Source organism: Oncorhynchus masou, chromosome 11 (genome assembly GCF_036934945.1).
Source record: "Oncorhynchus masou masou isolate Uvic2021 chromosome 11, UVic_Omas_1.1, whole genome shotgun sequence".
NCBI lineage: Eukaryota > Metazoa > Chordata > Actinopteri > Salmoniformes > Salmonidae > Oncorhynchus > Oncorhynchus masou.
In genome coordinates, this window is record NC_088222.1 from 38,884,415 (window position 1) to 38,904,004 (window position 19,590).

At 40.6% G+C, this 19,590-nt stretch overlaps 1 protein-coding gene across 1 annotated transcript; it reads left to right on the forward strand.

Moving 5' to 3' along the window:
• Positions 1-5,894: 5,894 nt before the first annotated feature.
• LOC135548659 (BTB/POZ domain-containing protein KCTD7-like) lies at positions 5,895-17,390 on the forward strand. Its single transcript, XM_064978482.1, has 4 exons — positions 5,895-6,320; positions 10,615-10,784; positions 11,012-11,190; positions 14,491-17,390. The coding sequence occupies exons 1-4, from the start codon at positions 6,018-6,020 to the stop codon at positions 14,865-14,867; spliced, it is 1,029 nt and encodes a 342-aa protein (XP_064834554.1). The 5' UTR covers positions 5,895-6,017; the 3' UTR covers positions 14,868-17,390.
• The last annotated feature ends 2,200 nt before the right edge of the window (positions 17,391-19,590 follow it).

Here is a 19,590-nt window from a genome sequence, read left to right on the forward strand (position 1 = left end):
ATTTAAAAAAAATGTAACAGGAAATAAAAGTATTTATTAGGTTAAAAAAATTCAGTAGAAAAACATTGTAAAAATATATATATTTAGTTTGTATATGTATTTATTCTATATGAAACATTCTTGTGAAAGATATAGATATTTCATTTGTTTAAAAAAATACCGTACATTAAGACATTTAATTATGAAGCTTTGGTCAAAAGGAATGTAAGAGGCTCTCTGGGTGGCACCTCCAGGTCTTTCAAGAGAGGGTCAAGAGTCAGACACTGTGGAGATAAAAAAATAAGTCAAAATAAGTATATTGTAGCCAACATTTATCTGGTTTCTCCCCCGGTGAAGGGGTCAAATGTCAGACGAACCTTTTTCTCTCATCCATATTGGCTACACCTGGGGGTTAAGCTCACTGTAGACATTGTTGTCTCTTTCCTGGAGTCGTATGAGAAACTTCTCACTGGCTGTGTTGCCTTTCCTGCGCACACTATCAATAAGTTGGCGAGCCTTATCCGCCCTCAGCATGTTGTTCTCCTTTATATCCTCGATTTCTCCATCGTTCAGCACCATGTCTTCCAAGAGGTCATCCATCAGTTGATCTAGAACGGTCTTTGACACCTTTTCAATGAATTTGGTCCTCAATCCATGCAGCTGCTGAGCTGTTGACATTACAATTTTGGAAATGTTGATAGGCCTATAGTACGTTACTGTAGGGTAGACCGGTTTACAATGCATTTACTTGGTATTAACAAGGAAATTATATCAATGGGTACTTTTAATTATATAAATTGTGAATGTGCATAGTGGTGCTTATATTAATTAATACCAAAGAAACAATGAATTAATAGGCTGTTTTTGTGGTACCATTTCACTTATTATTAGGGCTCAGTTCCCATAACTTTCAACTGGTAAATAAATACATAGACTATATTTGTAAACACATAGTCTTTATACATTGTAGTTGGGGGACCTTCTTGAAATGAGTTAGGAGGAATAACAGACTTGCTCATGACAACCATGACAGACACAATACTGTCTACTGGCATGTCTGACTGTTTTTCACTATTAATAGATCACACTTAACTTTTATGAATATGCAATGTGACACTTATAGGCTACACTATTGCACAGTATTTTACCTGCCATCGCTGCCAAGGGTAGATGAAAAGTATGATGTAACTTTCTTGATGATCTTCACATTTGTTTATCCTGCTAAAATATTTGTAGTTCCAACCTTATTGTTCGTTGCAAACCGTGGGTTTATTGCAGATCTACGATCAGTTTGTCCTAACTTTAATATGTATAGTTGAGAAAATAAACAGACTTTTCTAACCACCGGAACCGCACCCTAGTAGTAGGCTTGACGTACATACTTCCTGATTTTCCTGACATGCACATGCGCAAAAACCTGTTGAATGTGAAACCGAAAGTAGGCAATAGGCCCACGGCTGGCAGCGAACAATAGTAATGGCGTCTTTTTGTAGGCACTAAGGTTGTCATACTCCGCCATGGCTTGTTGGCCAAAGTCTATTGGAAATGAATGGAGCTTTTGTAGAGTTTTGGGATAAACGCAGAAGATAAGGTCTGTAGAAGACAGGTTTAGGAGATCTTATACGTTTTGTACTATGAGATAATCTTCGTCAGCTAATGTCACATTTTGTGAATTTTTAAGCATTTATGTAATACAAAAATGCTTAATAATTCATAAAGGTCATGTTAACTGACTGATATGATCTCATAGAACAAAACGTATAAGATCTCATAAGCATGTGTTAACCTCAGACCTTATTTTCAAGCGTTTATTCCATAACACTATTCTTTCCCCATTAATTTTGCCCATAGGAATGGCCGAACGAACCAGAGGTAAATCATTTCCGGTTTTTAGAACTATTAACTGGCGAGCTCGGAGACAAGACTATGGAGCGAGATACCTGCCAGAAGGTTGAACGTGCATAGCGTTAGGATAGTAAGAAAAATCCATACGTAAATTGTTAGGATCATAATGAAAGCCATGTGTGAAACATGAAACGTAAACGTGAAATTTCATCTGTGAACATACAAACACCATGTTACGTTTACAGACTAACATTTTAGGTTTGAACAAATATTATGTTGCAAGCATGTGATTATCTCTAGGTGAGTGAACATCCCCATGCATGCACCATATCAGAATATGACTAATTCAATATTGCACGATCCCATTCTCTGGGCTCTGTCTGTAATCATAACCAGGAGTATCTACTAGAAATAATGAAACGGAATAATAGATGTTTGGTTAATCTAGGAATTATGTATGACTACTGGAGTCTATGCCACTCTATTTTTTTATTGAACATGTTGATATTTATTTAATCATTCAAAATCCTGCCGACGCATATTCTGTAGGAGGGATTAATATGAATTTAAAATAATTTGACACGATTTATATGAATCGGGTCATGAACATATGGATTTTGGAATGAACAAGGGAGAGGTTAAACGTAGGCTAAATCTGACATAAACTTATTTCCACATTTTACAGTGGTTGCAGTGGTTTTAGGAAATCTCTGTATAGGCTATTCCCTCCATCGCGACACTGCTACCCAGTTGAAGAGCTTGTGATCTCCATGCAGCACCATGCACCTTTGGAAAAGCACCACTAAACCTCGGGTGATGCCCTTCTGGAGGCATGCAGCTATAGAGTCATTATACCCGAATGTAGGCCTATTTGCCTACTAGCCAAATAAAGAGCATTCATGATGCGTGCAACTCGTCATTCCAACATTTAATTCATCCTTCAGTCAGTATGTCATTTGTCTGAGTTGCAATAGGAACTAAATAAAAAAAAGAATAGAACAGTCTTATCCATTTGATTATTGAAATCCATGTGTGTATTCAAAATGATCTAAAGTCTCCAAAGTTCTTGAGCCTATCACTTTAATAATTCAGTACTTATTTAAGTTTTTAGGCCTATCCAAATAAAAAAAATAGGCCTTCAGCTTGTAGGCATTGCAATTTAGGCTATCATTTTTGGTACTGGTGTCTTGCTTGCGGGATAATTTTATATCTATGTTTTATCAGTTCTTATTATAGGGCTCCCCTTAAAAAGAGGCCCTAGCTCACAGGCCTCTAAATACCGGCTCTAAATAAATGTTGAACAAAATAGTTTAAAAAGCACGTGCAGTGGCTGATAGGGAAAACAGATCTGCCAATAAGGATAGGCTATAGATCGTCTTGACCATTTGGGACCCCTTGGCTATTTCGCTCAGGACAGGTTATAGCCTCGACTTCATCAATATTTAGTTTTGTCTCATTTATTGATATGGATATAGCCTCTGCATGATGGGGTTGTGCATTGCAAATGGCTAGAACAAGCCGACATACAGAGTTGAATTCACTAATCCAACAGTCAAATTGCCTAATATAAGGCCTACAGTCCGTGCTCCCAAATACTGGAAAAAGTGTGATTCATTCAGTTACGTGATCATCACAGTAGCCCCACATGGCTATAAAAATACATTTAGAAATTATATGGCCATTAAATAACACACAACAGCATGTCATAATTAGATAGTGGAATAGACCTAGCCTGAATGATATTTACTTTCTATATTGCAACTCAGGTGGTTATTCTAGCCACAGCTCTTCTTTGTCTCATTCTCACACAAGTCATTTGCTGAAGCACCATGCCTATACTACGCCATCTACTGGTATAACGTCATTATTAAATACAGTTATATAACAAACTCTAGACTTTTATTTTGGAAATGAAACTGGAAGCTGCAAAGCAACTCTAACGTTTGGCGGAGAGTTGCTTGAATGACGAGCTAATTTTGACTAGCTATGGTCGATTAATGTCCTTTGCAGATGCCACATTAATGACAAATGTGTGTGCCTATAAAAAAATATCTGTAACCGAGTAAAGGGAGATGTAAGAATTGAACGTATAAATGTTAATTCATAGTCGAAACAGGGTTTGTAAGTTTACATATCAAATTGAACGTTTACATTTCATGTTTCACGCATGGCTTTTCTTACGAACGCAATTTACTTATAGATTTTTTTAAGATCCTAACGATACCGACATTCAACCTTTTGGCAGCTACCTCGCTCCATACAAGACCATCTCATTAGAAGATTTTCCAGTTCATGAGACACTGACATCGCGCACAGATGCGTGCGACTCTTGGCAGCAGTAGGAAAGCCATCGCCATCAGCACCCATTCAGCATAGCCTAGATCTACGTGACTTCTAAAGAAAAAAAATATATATTTTTGTACGCTTAGAGTGATATTTCATACGCTTACAGTGATATTTTGATTGTTGCTTGAAACAGTTGCTAAGATTACATTTGTTTTTGATCTTTGAAAAATAACTATTGTAATGACCTGGCTCGATCATAAAGGGACAATTGTCCGGACAATGAATTTATTTTTCGGTTTATTAACCTAACTCCACACAGGCTACTTTTTGGCCGTAGCCCAAGCCAAATAAATTAAAGATACCCTATAAAACAATTATGACCTTCTCTTGTGAAGACCATACGTAAGAGAACAATTGGTAAACATGGTCTTAACTTGCAATTGCCCCGCCACTCCACCAGGATATCCGGCATCAGAGCATTCCCGTGATTGGCAGATAGCAGGTTGATTGGCATGTCGGACCCCGCGAACACTGGGTGCTGGTAAGTACAACACAACCAACTCATCGCATAACACACAGCTGTCTGGGCGGATCGCTACACTATTTTGGATGAAGCAGTTAGCTAGAATGCTAACGCTAATTTATATATGCTGTAGCTTGTAGCACAAGCTAGCCAAAGAGCCATTTTACTGGTTGAAGTGTTTAAAAAAATATATATATAATGCAGTTCAATTTGCGATGATGACACATTATATTAAGCAAGATATTCATAAGAGCCTTAATAATTCAATTATAATCCAAAATTAGTGTGAAATTCACCCATAAGCAACATGTAAATGGGCTTTTTTTCTGGCGGTCTATAAGAACTCCCCATTGTTATGCAACCAATTTACGCGCACCACAAAAGGGGTCTGTCTTTTGATCAGGGGTACTCAACTCTTATTGCTGTGTTAAAAACAACTGGGAACTCGGAGATCTCCAACTTCAGTGCGTTCAAAACAGGGAACTCTGGGGAAAAAACAAGCTTCGACTGGGGAAAAAATGATTTGAACGGTCATCCAAATCGGAATTCCAACTCGGGAACTTGGGCCTCTTTCTAGTGCTGCGACCTGAAGATCACTGAAGTCATAATTTGACCTCGTATTTTTCCAAGTTCCCAGAAGGTTTTGAACGCGGCATAACCCTACGAGGTCTGCAGCCTGCTGGCATTCTGTTCTACCTGATAAATAATTGCACACACATGTGGTCCCAGGTCTAAATCAGTCCCTGATTAGAGGGGAACGATTAAAAATGCAGTGGAACTGGCTTCGAGGTCAACAGTTGAGTTTGAGGGATTTAGAGCATATTATCACGCTTGATTTGGGTTACATTATAGCATAACTTTGTCGTGCTATCTGGAGGCCGCAAATGTATTATTGAGTTTATTATGCATTTACAATCTTGAAAGATGTTATTTTTGTCGGTTTAAAATCACGGTTTTCATTAGTTAGTCTCATTTTCAGTTTAACATACGCATAATCGGAACATTTGGAAGGATATAAACTACGAATTAAACGTAGGCTAAGCAACCCATAGGCTATTGTACAGACCACGCTCAGTTGGCGTAACAGTTTGAGGTTCTCGTCGTGCGTAACGTGTTTCTTCTCCCTGGAGACATTTCTACTCCAAGCTGCTTTATTGCAATATGTCAGCTAGAGGGCGTTAATGGGAGTACACGCAAAGTAGGTAAAGGGGATTATTATCTCGTACCATACTGTAAAAGTCCCTATCAACTGACACGTACCACCCATAGGTTGATTAGTGTTGTCCTGTCATCCCTTACAATCAAACGTGGATGGTGCTTTATCCTTGGTGATTGATTTGAGTTCACCGGATGCACTGGCCACTCACAGACCTGGTGTGTGTGCATGCAGCAGTATGGATCTGACGAGGCTTCCAATGGAGAACGACCGCCGCTCTCTTTCAACATGTCCAGCCCTTTACCCGTGGCTCCTTCACGGTTACGGGTGTTCGCTCAGGAGAGGCGAGCACTCCCCAATTCGAGAGTAATGGTGTTTTTTTCGGCCGCTAGTGAGGCTGGAAAACCAGGCGATGCAATGTCTAGTGCAGGCTCTGTGAAGGGTGATTTCCGAAATCTATCCACTCCCGCACCGAACCTAAATCTGGGCAAGTCTCTCAGCACCACGTTAAACGCATCGCCATCTCCAGAGGTGAGATGGGCGTTTTGTTGTTTATCCAGGGGCATTTGTTACTAAAGGTGCTTAATTAGGATGTGAGTTCAATGGCTATATAAACGTCGCTATCTGTGAGAATCTCTATATTTGCACATTTTCTGTACAATTCAGCATTGATCAGAAAGAAAATAGAATTATATGGATCCGTCTCCACGGGCAACGTAGGTACGTTCAGTTAGTTTGAACGCTTGCTACGTTGCGTTTGTACTGAACGACAAGTTTCCCCAAAACATTATTGTACGTTCTTGAACAGACTTTGAGATACGTTTCCTACCGTTTGATGTGTGGGGAGGTGTGGCTTGAAGCAATGAGTTACTTATTTAAAGGCCAGTGGCCATGCTTACAGCGTTCCACAACCCAACCCTGCCCTGTTTTTCAACTGTTCTTCAGTACAGCACTGTTTCCGTTCAGTTGAACGTTCCAGAACGTAAAAACATACTGAACGCTGCCCATGTATTTCTTCTTCCGGTGTTGTCTTTACCATGATTGGTTCACCACCCACACAGAGGGATAGCCCAATTGGCTCTTGTTTTCTGTGACAGCCCCTCACTGGGATTGATCTTTAATCGTGTGAAGGGAAACCCTTGCCGACAGTGTCATGTCTAATGACTGTCACTTTTGATGATGGGCCCAATATGTCTGGTCGATATCTGCCTTGTGATTATAATATCCTTAGCAGTAATCCCATCCTCTTATTGCTGATACCATGGCCAAGGGCTGTGTCCAGACACTCCGTGATGCGTGGTGCGTAAGAACCGCCCTTGGCCGTGGTATATTCGCCATATACCACACCCCCTCCCTTGTGCCTTATTGCTTAAATTTATATGTAGACGCATACTGACCAACTTTATTTGTATTGCTTTTAAGTCTTTTAATACATTTATTTGAGATAGCTACCTACACAAATAAGCTATCAAGTAGACAACATTTGTGGGTTTTATTTGTTTTGACACACCTACTCATTCAAGGGTATTTCTTTATTTTTACTGTATTCTACATTGTAAAACAATAGTGAAGACATCAAAACTATGAATTAACACATGGAATCATGTAGTAACCAAAAAAGTGTTAAACAGTGGTCTAAGGTCTACTGCATCGCAGTGCTAGAGGCATCACTACAGCCCGGGATCGAACCCGGGTCTGTATCACAACTGGCTGTGATCTGGAGTCCCTTAGGGCGGCGCACAATTAGCCCAGCGTCGTCCGGGTTAAGGGAGGGTTTGGCCGGGGTAAGACTTCATTGTAAATAAGAATTTGTTCTTAACTGACTTGCCTTGTTAAATAAAAAATAATAAACAAATACAAATATATTTTAAATTTGAGTTTCTTCAAAGTATCCACCCTTTTCCTTGATGACAGCATTGCACACTCTTGGCATTCTCTCAACCAGCTTCATGAGGTAGTCACCTGGAATGCATTTCAATTAACAGGTGTGCCTTCTTAAAAGTTCATTTGTGGAATCTCTGCTTCTTAATGCATTTGAGACAATCAGTTGTGTTGTGACAAGGTAGGGATGGTATGCAGAAGATTGCCCTATTTTGTAAAAGACTAAGTCCATATTATGGCAATAACAAATCAAATGAGCAAAGAGAAATGACAGTCCATCATTATTTTAAGACATGAAGGTCAGTCAATCCGGAACATTTCAAGAACTTTGAAAGTTACTTCAAGTGCAGTCGCAAAAACCATCAAGTGCTATGATGAAACTGGTTCTCATGAGGACTATCAAAGGGAAGGAAGACCTAGAGTTACCTCTACTGGAAGAGGATACGTTCATTAGATTTGCCAGCCTCAGAAATTGCAGCCAAAATAAATGCTTCACAGAGTTCAAGTAACAGATACATCTCAACATCAACTGTTAAGAGGAGACTGTGTGAATCAGGCCTTCATGGTTGAATTGCTGCAAAGAAACCACTACTAAAGGACACCAATAATAAGAGACTTCCTTGGGTAAAGAAACACGAGCAATGGACATTAGACCAGTGGAAATCTGTCCATTAGTCTGATGAGTCCAAATTTGAGATTTTTGGTTCCAACCGCTGTATCTTTGTGAGACGCAGAGTAGGTGAACGGATGTTCTCCTCATGTGTGGTTCCCACCGTGAAGAATGGAGCAGGATCTGTAATTGTGTGGGGGTGCTTTGCTGGTGACAGTCCGTGATTTATTTAGGATTCAAGGCACACTTAACCAGCATGGCTACCACAGCATTCTGTAGCGATACGCCCTCCCATCTGGTTTGCGCTTATTTGTTTTTCAACAGGACAATGACCTCCAGGCTGTGTAAGGGCTATTTTACCAAGAAGGAGAGTGATGGAGTGCTTCACCAGATGACCTGGCCTCCACAAATAACCCAGCCTCAACCCAATTGAGATGGTTTGGGATGAGTTGGACCGCAGAGTGAAGGAAAAGCAGCTAACAAGTGCTCGGCATATGTGGGAACTCCTTAACCTCACTGGGATATGTGGGGCCTGGCCAAAAGCCAGTGAAAATGCAGAGCGCCAAATTCAAATAAATGACTAAAAATCTAACTTTCATGAAATCACACATGCAAGATAGCAAATTAAAGCTACACTTGTTGTGAATCCAGCCAACATGTCAAATTTCAAAAAGGCTTTTCGGCGAATGCAAACGATGCTATTATCTGAGGATAGCGCAATAGTAAACAAAGAAAGAGAAGCTTATTTCAACCCTGCAGGTGCGACACAAAACACAGAAATAAAAATAATTCATGCCTTAACTTTGACAAGCTTTTTTTGTTGGCACTCCAATATGTCCCATAAACATCACAAATGGTCATTTTTGTTTGATTAATTCCATCGATATACATCCAAAATGTCCATTTATTTGGCGCGTTTGATCCAGAAAAACACCGGTTCGAACTTGCGCAACCTGACTACAAAATATCTCAAGTTACCTGTAAACTTTGCCAAAACATTTCAAACTACTTTTGTAATACAACTTTAGGTATTTTTTAACGTAAATAATCGATAAAATTGAAGATGGGATGATCTGTGTTCAATACAGGAGGAAAACAAACTGTAGCTAGCTTTCTGGTGACGCTCCTATATCTAACAGTACACTTCAAGTTACCCTCGTTCAAGATGGCCATACTTCTTCATTACACAAAGGAAAAACCTCAACCAATTTCTAAAGACTGTTGTCATCCAGTGGAAGCGATAGGAAATGCAAGAAGGTCCCTTAGAAATCTGGATTCCCAATGAAAACTCATTGAAAAGAGAGTGACTTAAAAGAAAAACATCTGAATGGTTTGTCCTCAGGGTTTCGCCTGCCAAATAAGTTATGTTATACTCACAGACATGATTCAAACATTTTTAGAAACTTCAGAGTGTTTTCTATCCAAATCTACTAATACTATGCATATCTTATCTCATCATTATCTCATCATCTGGGGATGAGTAGCAGGCAGTTGAATATGGGTATGCATTTCATCCGGACGTGAAAATACTGCCCCCTGTCACCAAGAAGTTAAAGACTATTGTTAAAGCATTTCAGGTGAAGCTGGTTGAGAGAATGCCAAGAGTGTGCAAAGCTGTCATCAAGGCAAAAGGTGGCTACTTTGAAGAATCTAAAATCTATTTTGATTTAACACTTTTTTGGTTACTACATGATTCCATAGTTTTGATGTCTTTCACTATTATTCTACAATGTAGAAAATAGTACTAATAAAGAAAAACCCTTTAATGAGTAGGTGCATCCAAAACTTTGACTGGTAATGTGTGTATGTGTGTGTGTATATATATATATATATATATATATATATATATATACACACACACACACACAATTATTTATGTATTTATTTATTTATTTATTTGGCTTCTGTGAAGCAACTGCAGAGGAATATATTTTTGAAATCTTATTGAACTAGGCAAGTCAGTTAAGAACAAATTACAATGACGGCCGACCCTAACCCAAACGATGCTGGGCAAATTGTGCGCTGCCCTATGCCTAGATGCAGTGCCTTAGACCACTGCGCAACTCAGGAGCACCAAGATTAGAGGTGATAAAAGAAAATGACAATAGTTATTTATTGTTGATGAGTTCTGTATTTTCACTTGTCACATTTTAAAATGTTTAGTAAAATTGGTCTGATGTTGTTATATAAAAGTATATATTTTTAAATGAATTCATGATTATGGTATCTAATGGAATCCACCTTTAAAAAAATTAAAAAAAATTACTGGATTTTATGCACAGACCTTCCAAAATGGATAATGCACTGTCCTGATTTTTTTCCGATCACTCGTAGTTTCCTGAGGTAATTTCTCTCAATGTGGGTGGCACCTACTTCACCACCCGCCTGTCCACATTAAGGCGCTATGAAGACACCATGCTCGCTGCCATGTTCAGTGGACGCCATCACATCCCACGTGATGCTGAAGGTCGCTTCTTCATTGACCGGGATGGGGCATATTTCAGGTGAGCACTCTTCAAATAGCCTGCAGCAAAACATGCTTATTACATGTTAATAATAGTGAGTGAGCATGCCAGACCCTTATTTGACAAGAAAGCACCATTAACAGGTTGACTGACAAAATGGTAAGGTGGGCTATCCATGTCTAGACAAGGTTGAATGAACAGATGATGGAGGATGGTGGATGCAATTTCAACTCAAAACCGTGTTTGTTTGCATGTTCCTTGTATAGGGACATCCTGAACTTCCTGCGCGAGGGCGAGCTACCTCAGAGGGATCATGTGAGGGCGGTACATAGGGAGGCCCTGTACTATGCTATTGGTCCACTGTTAGACAGCTTGGAGGACACTCAGCCACTCACAGGAGAAAAAGTCCGCCAGGCCTTCCTCGATCTCCTGCCCTACTACAAGGGTAACTGGCACTTTACTTTCACCCGCTAACCCTATTGCATATGGTTGCTTACGTGTGAAGGCCCAGTGCAGTCAAAATCGGTTTTCCTGTGTTGTATCATATTGGACAACAGCTGAGGAAACGAAAAAAATGTGATCAGTGTTACTTCCTGATAGTTGCTGGTTGAAAATGCACTACATGGCTAAATGTATGTAGGACACCCCTTCAAATTAGTGGATTCAGCTATTTCAGCCACACCTGTTGCTGACAGATGTATATAATTGAGCACACAGCCATGCAATCTCCTTAGACAAACTTTAGCCTGTACTGACGAGCTCAGTGACTTTCAACGTGGCATCGTCATAAAATGCAACCTTTCCAACAAGTCAGTTCGTCAAATTTCTGTCCTGCTACAGCTGCCTCTGTCGACTTTAAGTGCTGACATTGTGAAGTGGAAACGTCTCGGAGCCACAAAGTGATAGGCCACACAAGCTCACAGAACGGGACCGCCGAATGCGGAAGTGCATAAAAATCGTCTGTCCTCGTTTGCACCACTTACTACCGAGTTCCAAACTGCCTCTGGAAGCAATGACACCACAATAACTGTTCATCGGGAGCATCAATAAATGGGTTTCTATGGTCGAGCAGCCACACACAAGCCTAAGATCACCATCCCAAGCGTCGGCTGGAGTGGTGTAAAGCCCGCCGCCTGGACTCTGGAGCAGTGGAAATGCGTTCTCTGGAGTGATGAATCACGCTTCACCATCTGACAGTCCGGCGGATGAATCTGGGTTTGGCGGATGCCAGGAGAACGCTACCTGCACGAATGCATAGCCAACTGTAAAGTTTGGTGGAAGAGGAATAATGGTCTGGGGCTGTTTTTCATGGTTCGGGCTCGGCCCCTTAGTTCCAGTGAAGGGAAATCTTAACTCTACAGCGTACAATGACATTGTAGACTATTCTGTGCTTCCAACTTTGTGGTAACAGGTTGGGGAAGGCCCTTTCCTGTTGCAGCATGACAACGCCCCGTGTACAAAGCAAGGTCTATACAGAAATGGTTTGTTGAGATTGGTGTAGAAGAACTTGACTGGCCTGCACAGAGCCCTAACCTCAAACCCACTAATGCTCTTGTGTCTGAATGTTCCAACATCTAGTGGAAAGCCTTCCCAGAAGAGTGGAGGCTGTTATAGCAGCAAAGGGGGGACCCACTCCATATTAATGCCCATGATTTTGGAATGAGATGTTCAAAAAGCAGGTGTCCACATACTTTTAGCCATGTAGTGTATGTTAGAGAAAGACCCCACTGAATGATTCAGAACAAATTTGGGTGTACACACTAGAATATGTTCTATGCAGTTATGAATTCATATATGCTTTTATGAATGCTTAGCAAATGTTATAATGCATTTTTATGGGTGTAATAGGAGGCACCATAAACTCATTACACCCAGGTGGTTCATAGAAACTATTATCTATCTCTACATCCCCATCTTAGCTTTTTCAAACAGGAAATCTGTGGAATACCGCCTTTGAAACAGACAATGTGTCTCCCACCACGGGCTGGGTTAAGCCAAGATAGAAGCAGTCAGACAGTCAGATGAAAGACTAGCATGTGATAAATCCTACGCTGATGCTTCTCTTTCTTTCTTTCTATTCCTATTTATCACACTTTCTCTTTGAGCCTCATCCTCCCAGACTAATTGTATGAATGGGGCTATGGGCGCCCACTCTCTGCCATCGTGATGATGCCAGAGAGCGAGAGCACCTCACTACTGAGTTCCAAATTGACTCTGGAAGCAATGTAACCACAATAACTGTTCGTCGGGAGCTTCAAGAAATGGGTTTCCTTGGTCGAGCAGCCAAACACAAGCCTAAGATCACCATCCCAAGCGTCGGCTGGAGTGGTTTAAAGCTCGCCGCCTGGACTCTGGAGCAGTGGAAAAAGCTTGTGGGAAGTGACAAAGAGCTCTTATAGGACCAGGGCACAAATAATAATATAATAATAATCAATAATTTTGCTCTTTATTTAGCCATCTTGCATATTAAACCTTATTTACTGCACCTGTACATAGCCCATCTATAATTTAGCCCAGACAACTACCTCTCCCCCTACTGTATTTATTTATTTATTTTGCTCCTTTGCACCCAATTATTTCTCTCTACTTTGCACATTCTTCCACTGCAAATCTACCATTCCAGTGTTTTACTTGCTATATTGTATTTACTTCACCACCATGGCCTTTATTTTGCCTTTACCTCCATTATCTCACCTCATTTGCTCACATTGTATATAGACTTATTGTCTGTATAGTTTTTTGGGCCTTTTCCCCCAGCATTGTCCTAGCCATATCCGCGGCAGCAGGAAGAATTAAGTCCTCCACAATAGTATGGAGCTCAAAATATAAGCCGCTTCTAGCCCCTTCTTATTAATGGTATCTGTTGCTTTTATACATGTCTTACTACTCGAAAGTCATCTTTATTCTCGCTCAAAAAACTCCTGTGGCTTATTTTTCAAATTGTCATGTTTACTTTCTAAATGTCTGCGCTAGAGTGAAGGTTTCCCACGAGAGAGTAATGTGATTGAATGTTAATTATTTGACTAGGCTACTTGTATTTGTCATTGTTATTTCGCTGAACATGGTTTCATTTTATTTTTGGCAGTGAAACGAGGCTACTCAGGTGTGAAAAAAACTTTATTTTTATTTGGCGTACCTCTGACGGCATTGCGCGTACCCCAGTTTGGGAATACCTGATCTAGTGGAAGGCTTTCCCAGAAGAGTGGAGGCTGTTATAGCAGCAAAGGGGGGACCAACTCCATGTTAATGCCCATGACTTTGGAATAAGATGTTTGTCGAGCAGGTGTACACATACTTTTGGGCATGTAGTGTACAATTTACAAAGGACCTTCTAATCAGCAGGTTTTACATGGGTGGGGTTTTGGCTTGCCTGGTGCCATCACCAAGCTCTATAAATTAATAACAAAAAGCTTTTAAACCTCTCTACCCATAACCACTAGTTTTCAGGTTACATATCCCTCCCATTAGGCCACTCCAATTAGTCCCTCACTCAGACCACTCCCAGACAGTCCTAGCAAAGTTATTGCTTGAGAAATTGTTTTTGGGTAAAAAGCTAATTTAGTTTCTTTTTGAATGGAACCTAGATATTACTTGATGTTGAGATAAAAATGGCTGCATTGGGCCTTTTAAGTGGCATTGACTATTATAAAGTAGAAATGTGTGAAGTAAATGGAAATGTGTCAATTAACTATTTTGGAAAAGCTTGGACTGGAGTGAAGTAAGTTATCCCTTGTATTGTTTCCAGATAATCTAGAGCGCATCGTGGAGATCGCCAAGCTGCGGGCCATGCAGAGAAAGGCGCGCTTCGCCAAGCTGAAGATCTGCGTGTACAAGGAGGAGATGCCCATCACGCCGTACGAGCGGCCACTCTTCAACTCACTGCGCTTTGAGCGCACGGAGAGCGAGGCCAAACTGTTCGAACACCACTGTGAGGTGGACGTGTCGTTCGGGCCCTGGGAGTCGGTGGCGGATGTTTACGACTTGCTCCACTGCATTGTCAGCGACCTGGCGGAGCGCGGCATCACTGCCGACCAGCAATGCATCGGCGTCTGTGACAAACACCTCATCAACCACTACTACTGCAAGAGGCCAATCTACGAGTTCAAGATCACATGGTGGTAAAGCAAGGGGAAGACAGAACTCTCTCCCTTCCTGTCTGTTCGCTGTGTTTTTTGTTGTGAGGTGGACTTGTGTTGTAATAGGCTGACTGATCTCCTTCCTGGTCCCTCAGGTTGAGAGAAAACGGGTTTTTCAATGTTATTCCCCCTTTTCAAGAACTGAAACCTATGAAGTGCTGAGTTTATAGAATGGAGCGAGTCTGACAGTTGTTGTTCTGTTTCCTTATTGAATAGTTGTGACCAATGTTTTTTCTTTCTGTTTCTTTTTTTATAAACAGCATTAACCTCGGCTCTCATTGGCTGTTTTTTTGTGTTAAACTCTGAGTTTTTTGTGCTCATCCAAGCTTGTGGACCATCAAGTTTTTCAGAAAAGGGTCAAGTTAATCTCATATTGTGATTAGTGTTGTCTGTCTCTTTGGTTTAATTCCTATTTATGCTATTATGTTTTCTACGCTTTGCGTTTCTCTGTTAGCCACATTGATGGTCGCGAGAGAAAGCCTTCACAAATTAACTGGATGCAATTTAGCAAGCTGATGAAATATTTCTCATCTACATGAAGAGTAAATGTCTATTTTTGTTACTGATGCTGGTATTTTCTGTCACTTACTCTCCCATAAACTTTTAGAAGTTCTAGGTTAGAGACACAAGTAAATGTAGATGTTCTTTGCTATACGGTCTGTGATCAGCAAGGCTTTGGAATTCTCTTTTTCATTCTCTTTTTACTATTCCAGTTTGAGAGACCCAAAGTCAACTAGAGAGTTTAAAATCAAATAGGTTAAAGAGGCATGGGCAAAGTTATTTTACTTCAGTTGCCTCATGAGAGATCCAAGATATTGCTTTTTTTTTACTGGAAATGTTTATCTTGCAGTTGAAAATTATGCATCTTCTTTTTGTAAAAATAATTCCTGGTGGTGACCCTACTGCCCCAGAATGTATGTCTCTGAAGGGGTTTCTATAGCAGATGGAACATTGAAATTTGCTGCTAATGGTAATTTACACTTAAAAAGCTATTGTCAATTTAGCATATTTTTACGATACTTTACATTTATCTGATATTTGCCATTAAATTATTGAATAATCTTCTTTTGCAGCATGACATAGATTAGTCACACAAGTTTCATAGATCATTTTATATGACATATTTATACTGATTTAAACAAATTCAGCTTAAGTGCCTTTTCTTAAGGGCAACTGTTTCACTTACATAGAGTTTAAACCAGGAAACCACGCAATATTTCTAATCAAGGACTGCAGTGACAGTATTGTCAACTCCTCCGTGGGTTCTGTTTTCTTACTTGCTCCCCATGTTGTTGTTTAGTTATTTAGTGAATATGTATTAGATTTTCAGATGTCATAATATGTCCATTTTAACTAAATGTTCATAGAATAGGCTACTAGTTCTAGTTTTAGAGGGATTATGTGCAATTTACTGTTTGTACAGCACCTGTATTTCTTTTGTCAAAAATGTATGTGAATCCATTACTTTGATAGTTTTCAGAAGGTAATACAATTACAACAACACAATACTGTATGTCCAGATGGCTGGGGTTATCCAGTATAGGCTCATTAATGCTTTAAAGCAGAACAAACAATAAGGTACGTCAGGTAGATCAAGATGAAGTCTTGTTTTGTGCTATTGATGTGATGTCTCTGACACAATTTGAGTTTTGACTTCGATAATGTGACTTGTCTTTTCCCTCTGTTTAACTGTGATTCTAGGATGAGGTTGAGTCATTGACAACAAGTGTTAAGAGTTGCCCACTTTCTTACCGATGGATGTCAATTGATTGGATGTTATTGATTTTATGAAGCCTGTCACAGATCGAGGCTTCAATCTTTTAAGATTCAATTGCAGGGATGGTTTGGGGTTAAAATAATCCCATTTTATTTATTTATTTCGGCATTAAAGGCAAATTTGACTTTATGAACATTCCAGGCACCTTATTGAAGTTTCTCCCCTGGCTGGTGAATGTCTTTTGCAGATCCCATAGCTGGCCAATGTTTTCTAGGCTGCTCATGGCATGGGAAAGTTGAAAAACAATGCACAGCTAGACCAGTGGCCTACTATTAAGTTTACAAGAGTAATATCTCGCTTTAAAATACATACTGCATTATTTGTTGTAATGCTATGATGTATTGTGCTAATAGTAAGTCGTGTATATTTTTTGTTTTTATAACAAGGTTCAAATACAGTTTGTTTTTGACTGTATAAAATGATCAGTATCTGTGGTTATTAATAATGTTATGCAAACAATGTGTCAATGTTTCAAGTTGCCAAATGCAGTACTACCATGAAATGAACCAAGCAACCGAAACTGAAAACATGTGGATGGAGACCCAGACCTGGGATCAGTTGCTGATCTGTCATTGAAACCAAGCTCATCTGTGTCATTCATCAGTGCAACAACTTGGCACTTATCAAATTTTTGTGACCACATTTGGCCAGGATGTCATCTCTCCCTCTGATTCTTGGCAGTTATGTGTCTTATTCATCATAAGCCTAATAATAAAGTTGATCTAGCTTCAATATGCATCTCTCTCATATATAACCAAATATTCCACATTGTTGGTATGCTGACTGTTGAATTGGAATGGATGAATGCATGTAGGGTCAGGGGAAAAATATACACAGTACAATGAATGACATGAATGTTACTGCACTCCAACCGCTAGGGGTACCATTCCAATTCTCCACCTCTTCTGACAATTCCCAGCCACATAATGCAGGAAAACTGTAATCCGATCACCTTTACTCCGCACACAGAGACGCGTACAAAGCTCTCCCTCGCCCTCCATTTGGAAAATCTGACCATAACTCTATCCTACTAATTCCTGCTTACAAGCAAAAACTCAAACAGCAAGTACCAGTGACTCGCTCAATGCGGAAGTGGTCTGATGAAGTGAATGCCAAGCTACAAGACTGTTTCACTATCACAGACAAATGTATTTCCCGGAACTCATCAGATAGCATTGATGAGTTTACCACATTAGTCACCGGCTTCATTAATAAATAATTGAATGTGGCAGAGCTTGCAAACTGTCACGGATTACAAAGGGGAACCCAGCCACAAGCTGCCCAGTAACGTGAGCCTACCAGACAAGCTAAATGCTTTCTATGCTCGCTTCGAGGCAAGCAACATTGAACCATGCGTGAGAGCACCAGCTGTTCCAGATGACTGTGATCAAGCTCTCCGTAGCTGATGTGGGTAAAACCTTTAAACAGGTTAACATTCCCAAGGCCACAGACAGATTACCAGGACACGTATTTAGAGCATGGGCTGACCAGCTGGCAAGTGTCTTCATTGACATTTTCAACCTCTCCCTGATCCCATCTGTAATACATGCATGTTTCAAGCAGACCACCATAGTCCCTGTGCCAAAAAAATACCAAGGTAACCTGTCTAAATTACTATCCCCTTGTAGCACTGTAACCATTAAATGCTTTGAAAGGCTGGTCATGGCTCACATCAATACTGTCATCCCAGACACCCTGGGCCTACTCCAATTCGCATACCGCCCCAATAGATCCATAGATGACGCAATCTCTATTGACTCCACACTGCCCTTTCCCACTTAGACAAGCGAGAATGCTGTTCATTCACTACAGCTCAGTGTTCAACACCATAGTACCCTCCAAGCTAACACTAAGGTAAGGACCCTGGGACTGAACTCCTCCCTGTGCAGGTGGTGAGGGTAGACAACAACACATGAACACATCCATCACGCTGATCCTCAACATGGGGGCCCCTCGGCTGCGTACTTAGTCCACTCCTGTACTCCCTGTTTACCCACTATTGAGTGGCCGAGCACGACATTAAGTTTGCCGGCGACACGTCGGTGGTAGGCCTGATCACCGACGACGATGAGACAGCCTATAGTGAGGAGGTCAGACACAGTGTGGTGTCAGGACAACAACCTCTCCCTCAACATCAGCAAGAAAAATGAGCGAGGCTGTAGTGGAGCGGGTTGAGCGTTTCAAATTCCTCTGTGTCCACATCGCTAAGAATCTATCATGGTCCAAACATACCAACACAGTTATGAAGAGGGCATGACAAGGCCTCTTCCCCCCCAGAAGGTTGAATAGTTTTGGCATGGGCCCTCAGATCCTCAAAAAGTTCTACAGCTGCACCTTTGAGAGCATCTTGACTGGCTGCATCACCGTGTGGTATGCCAACTGCTTTTCATCCGGTAGTGCGGATGGCCCAATATATCACTGGGGCTGAGGTCCCTGCCCTCCAGGACCTAAATACCAGGGGGTGTCAAGAGGAAGGCCCTAAAAATTGTAAAAGACCCCAGCCACCCAAGTCATAGACTGTTCTCTCTGCTAATGCACGGCAAGGGGTACCGATGCACCAAGTCTGGAACCAACAGGAACCTGAACAGCTTCTACCCCCAAGCAATAAGGCTATTAAATAGTTAACCAAATAGCGACACTGATTATCTGCATTGACCCTTTTTGCACTAACTTTTTTTGATTCATCACATTCGCTGCTGCTACGGTTTACTATCCGTCACTTTATTCCTAGTTATATGTACATATATACCTCAATTACCTCTTCACATCAACTCAGTACTTGTACTCCTTGTATATAGCCAAGTTATCATTACTCATTTTGTATCTATTATTATTTATTATTATGTGTTTTATTTTTCTGTTCTTTCTCTGTCTTTTTCTCTGCATAGTCCACACCTGTTGTTTAAGAAGCATATGTGACCAATAACCAATA

Excerpts from the sequence above, each read along its gene's own strand:
- LOC135548659 (XM_064978482.1), top strand. The coding sequence starts at position 6,018 with ATGCAGCAGTATGGATCTGACGAGGCTTCCAATGGAGAACGACCGCCG. Across the intron at positions 10,785-11,011 it reads CGGGATGGGGCATATTTCAG|GGACATCCTGAACTTCCTGC; the intron begins GTGAGCACTCTT and ends TTCCTTGTATAG. Across the intron at positions 11,191-14,490 it reads TCTCCTGCCCTACTACAAGG|ATAATCTAGAGCGCATCGTG; the intron begins GTAACTGGCACT and ends TATTGTTTCCAG.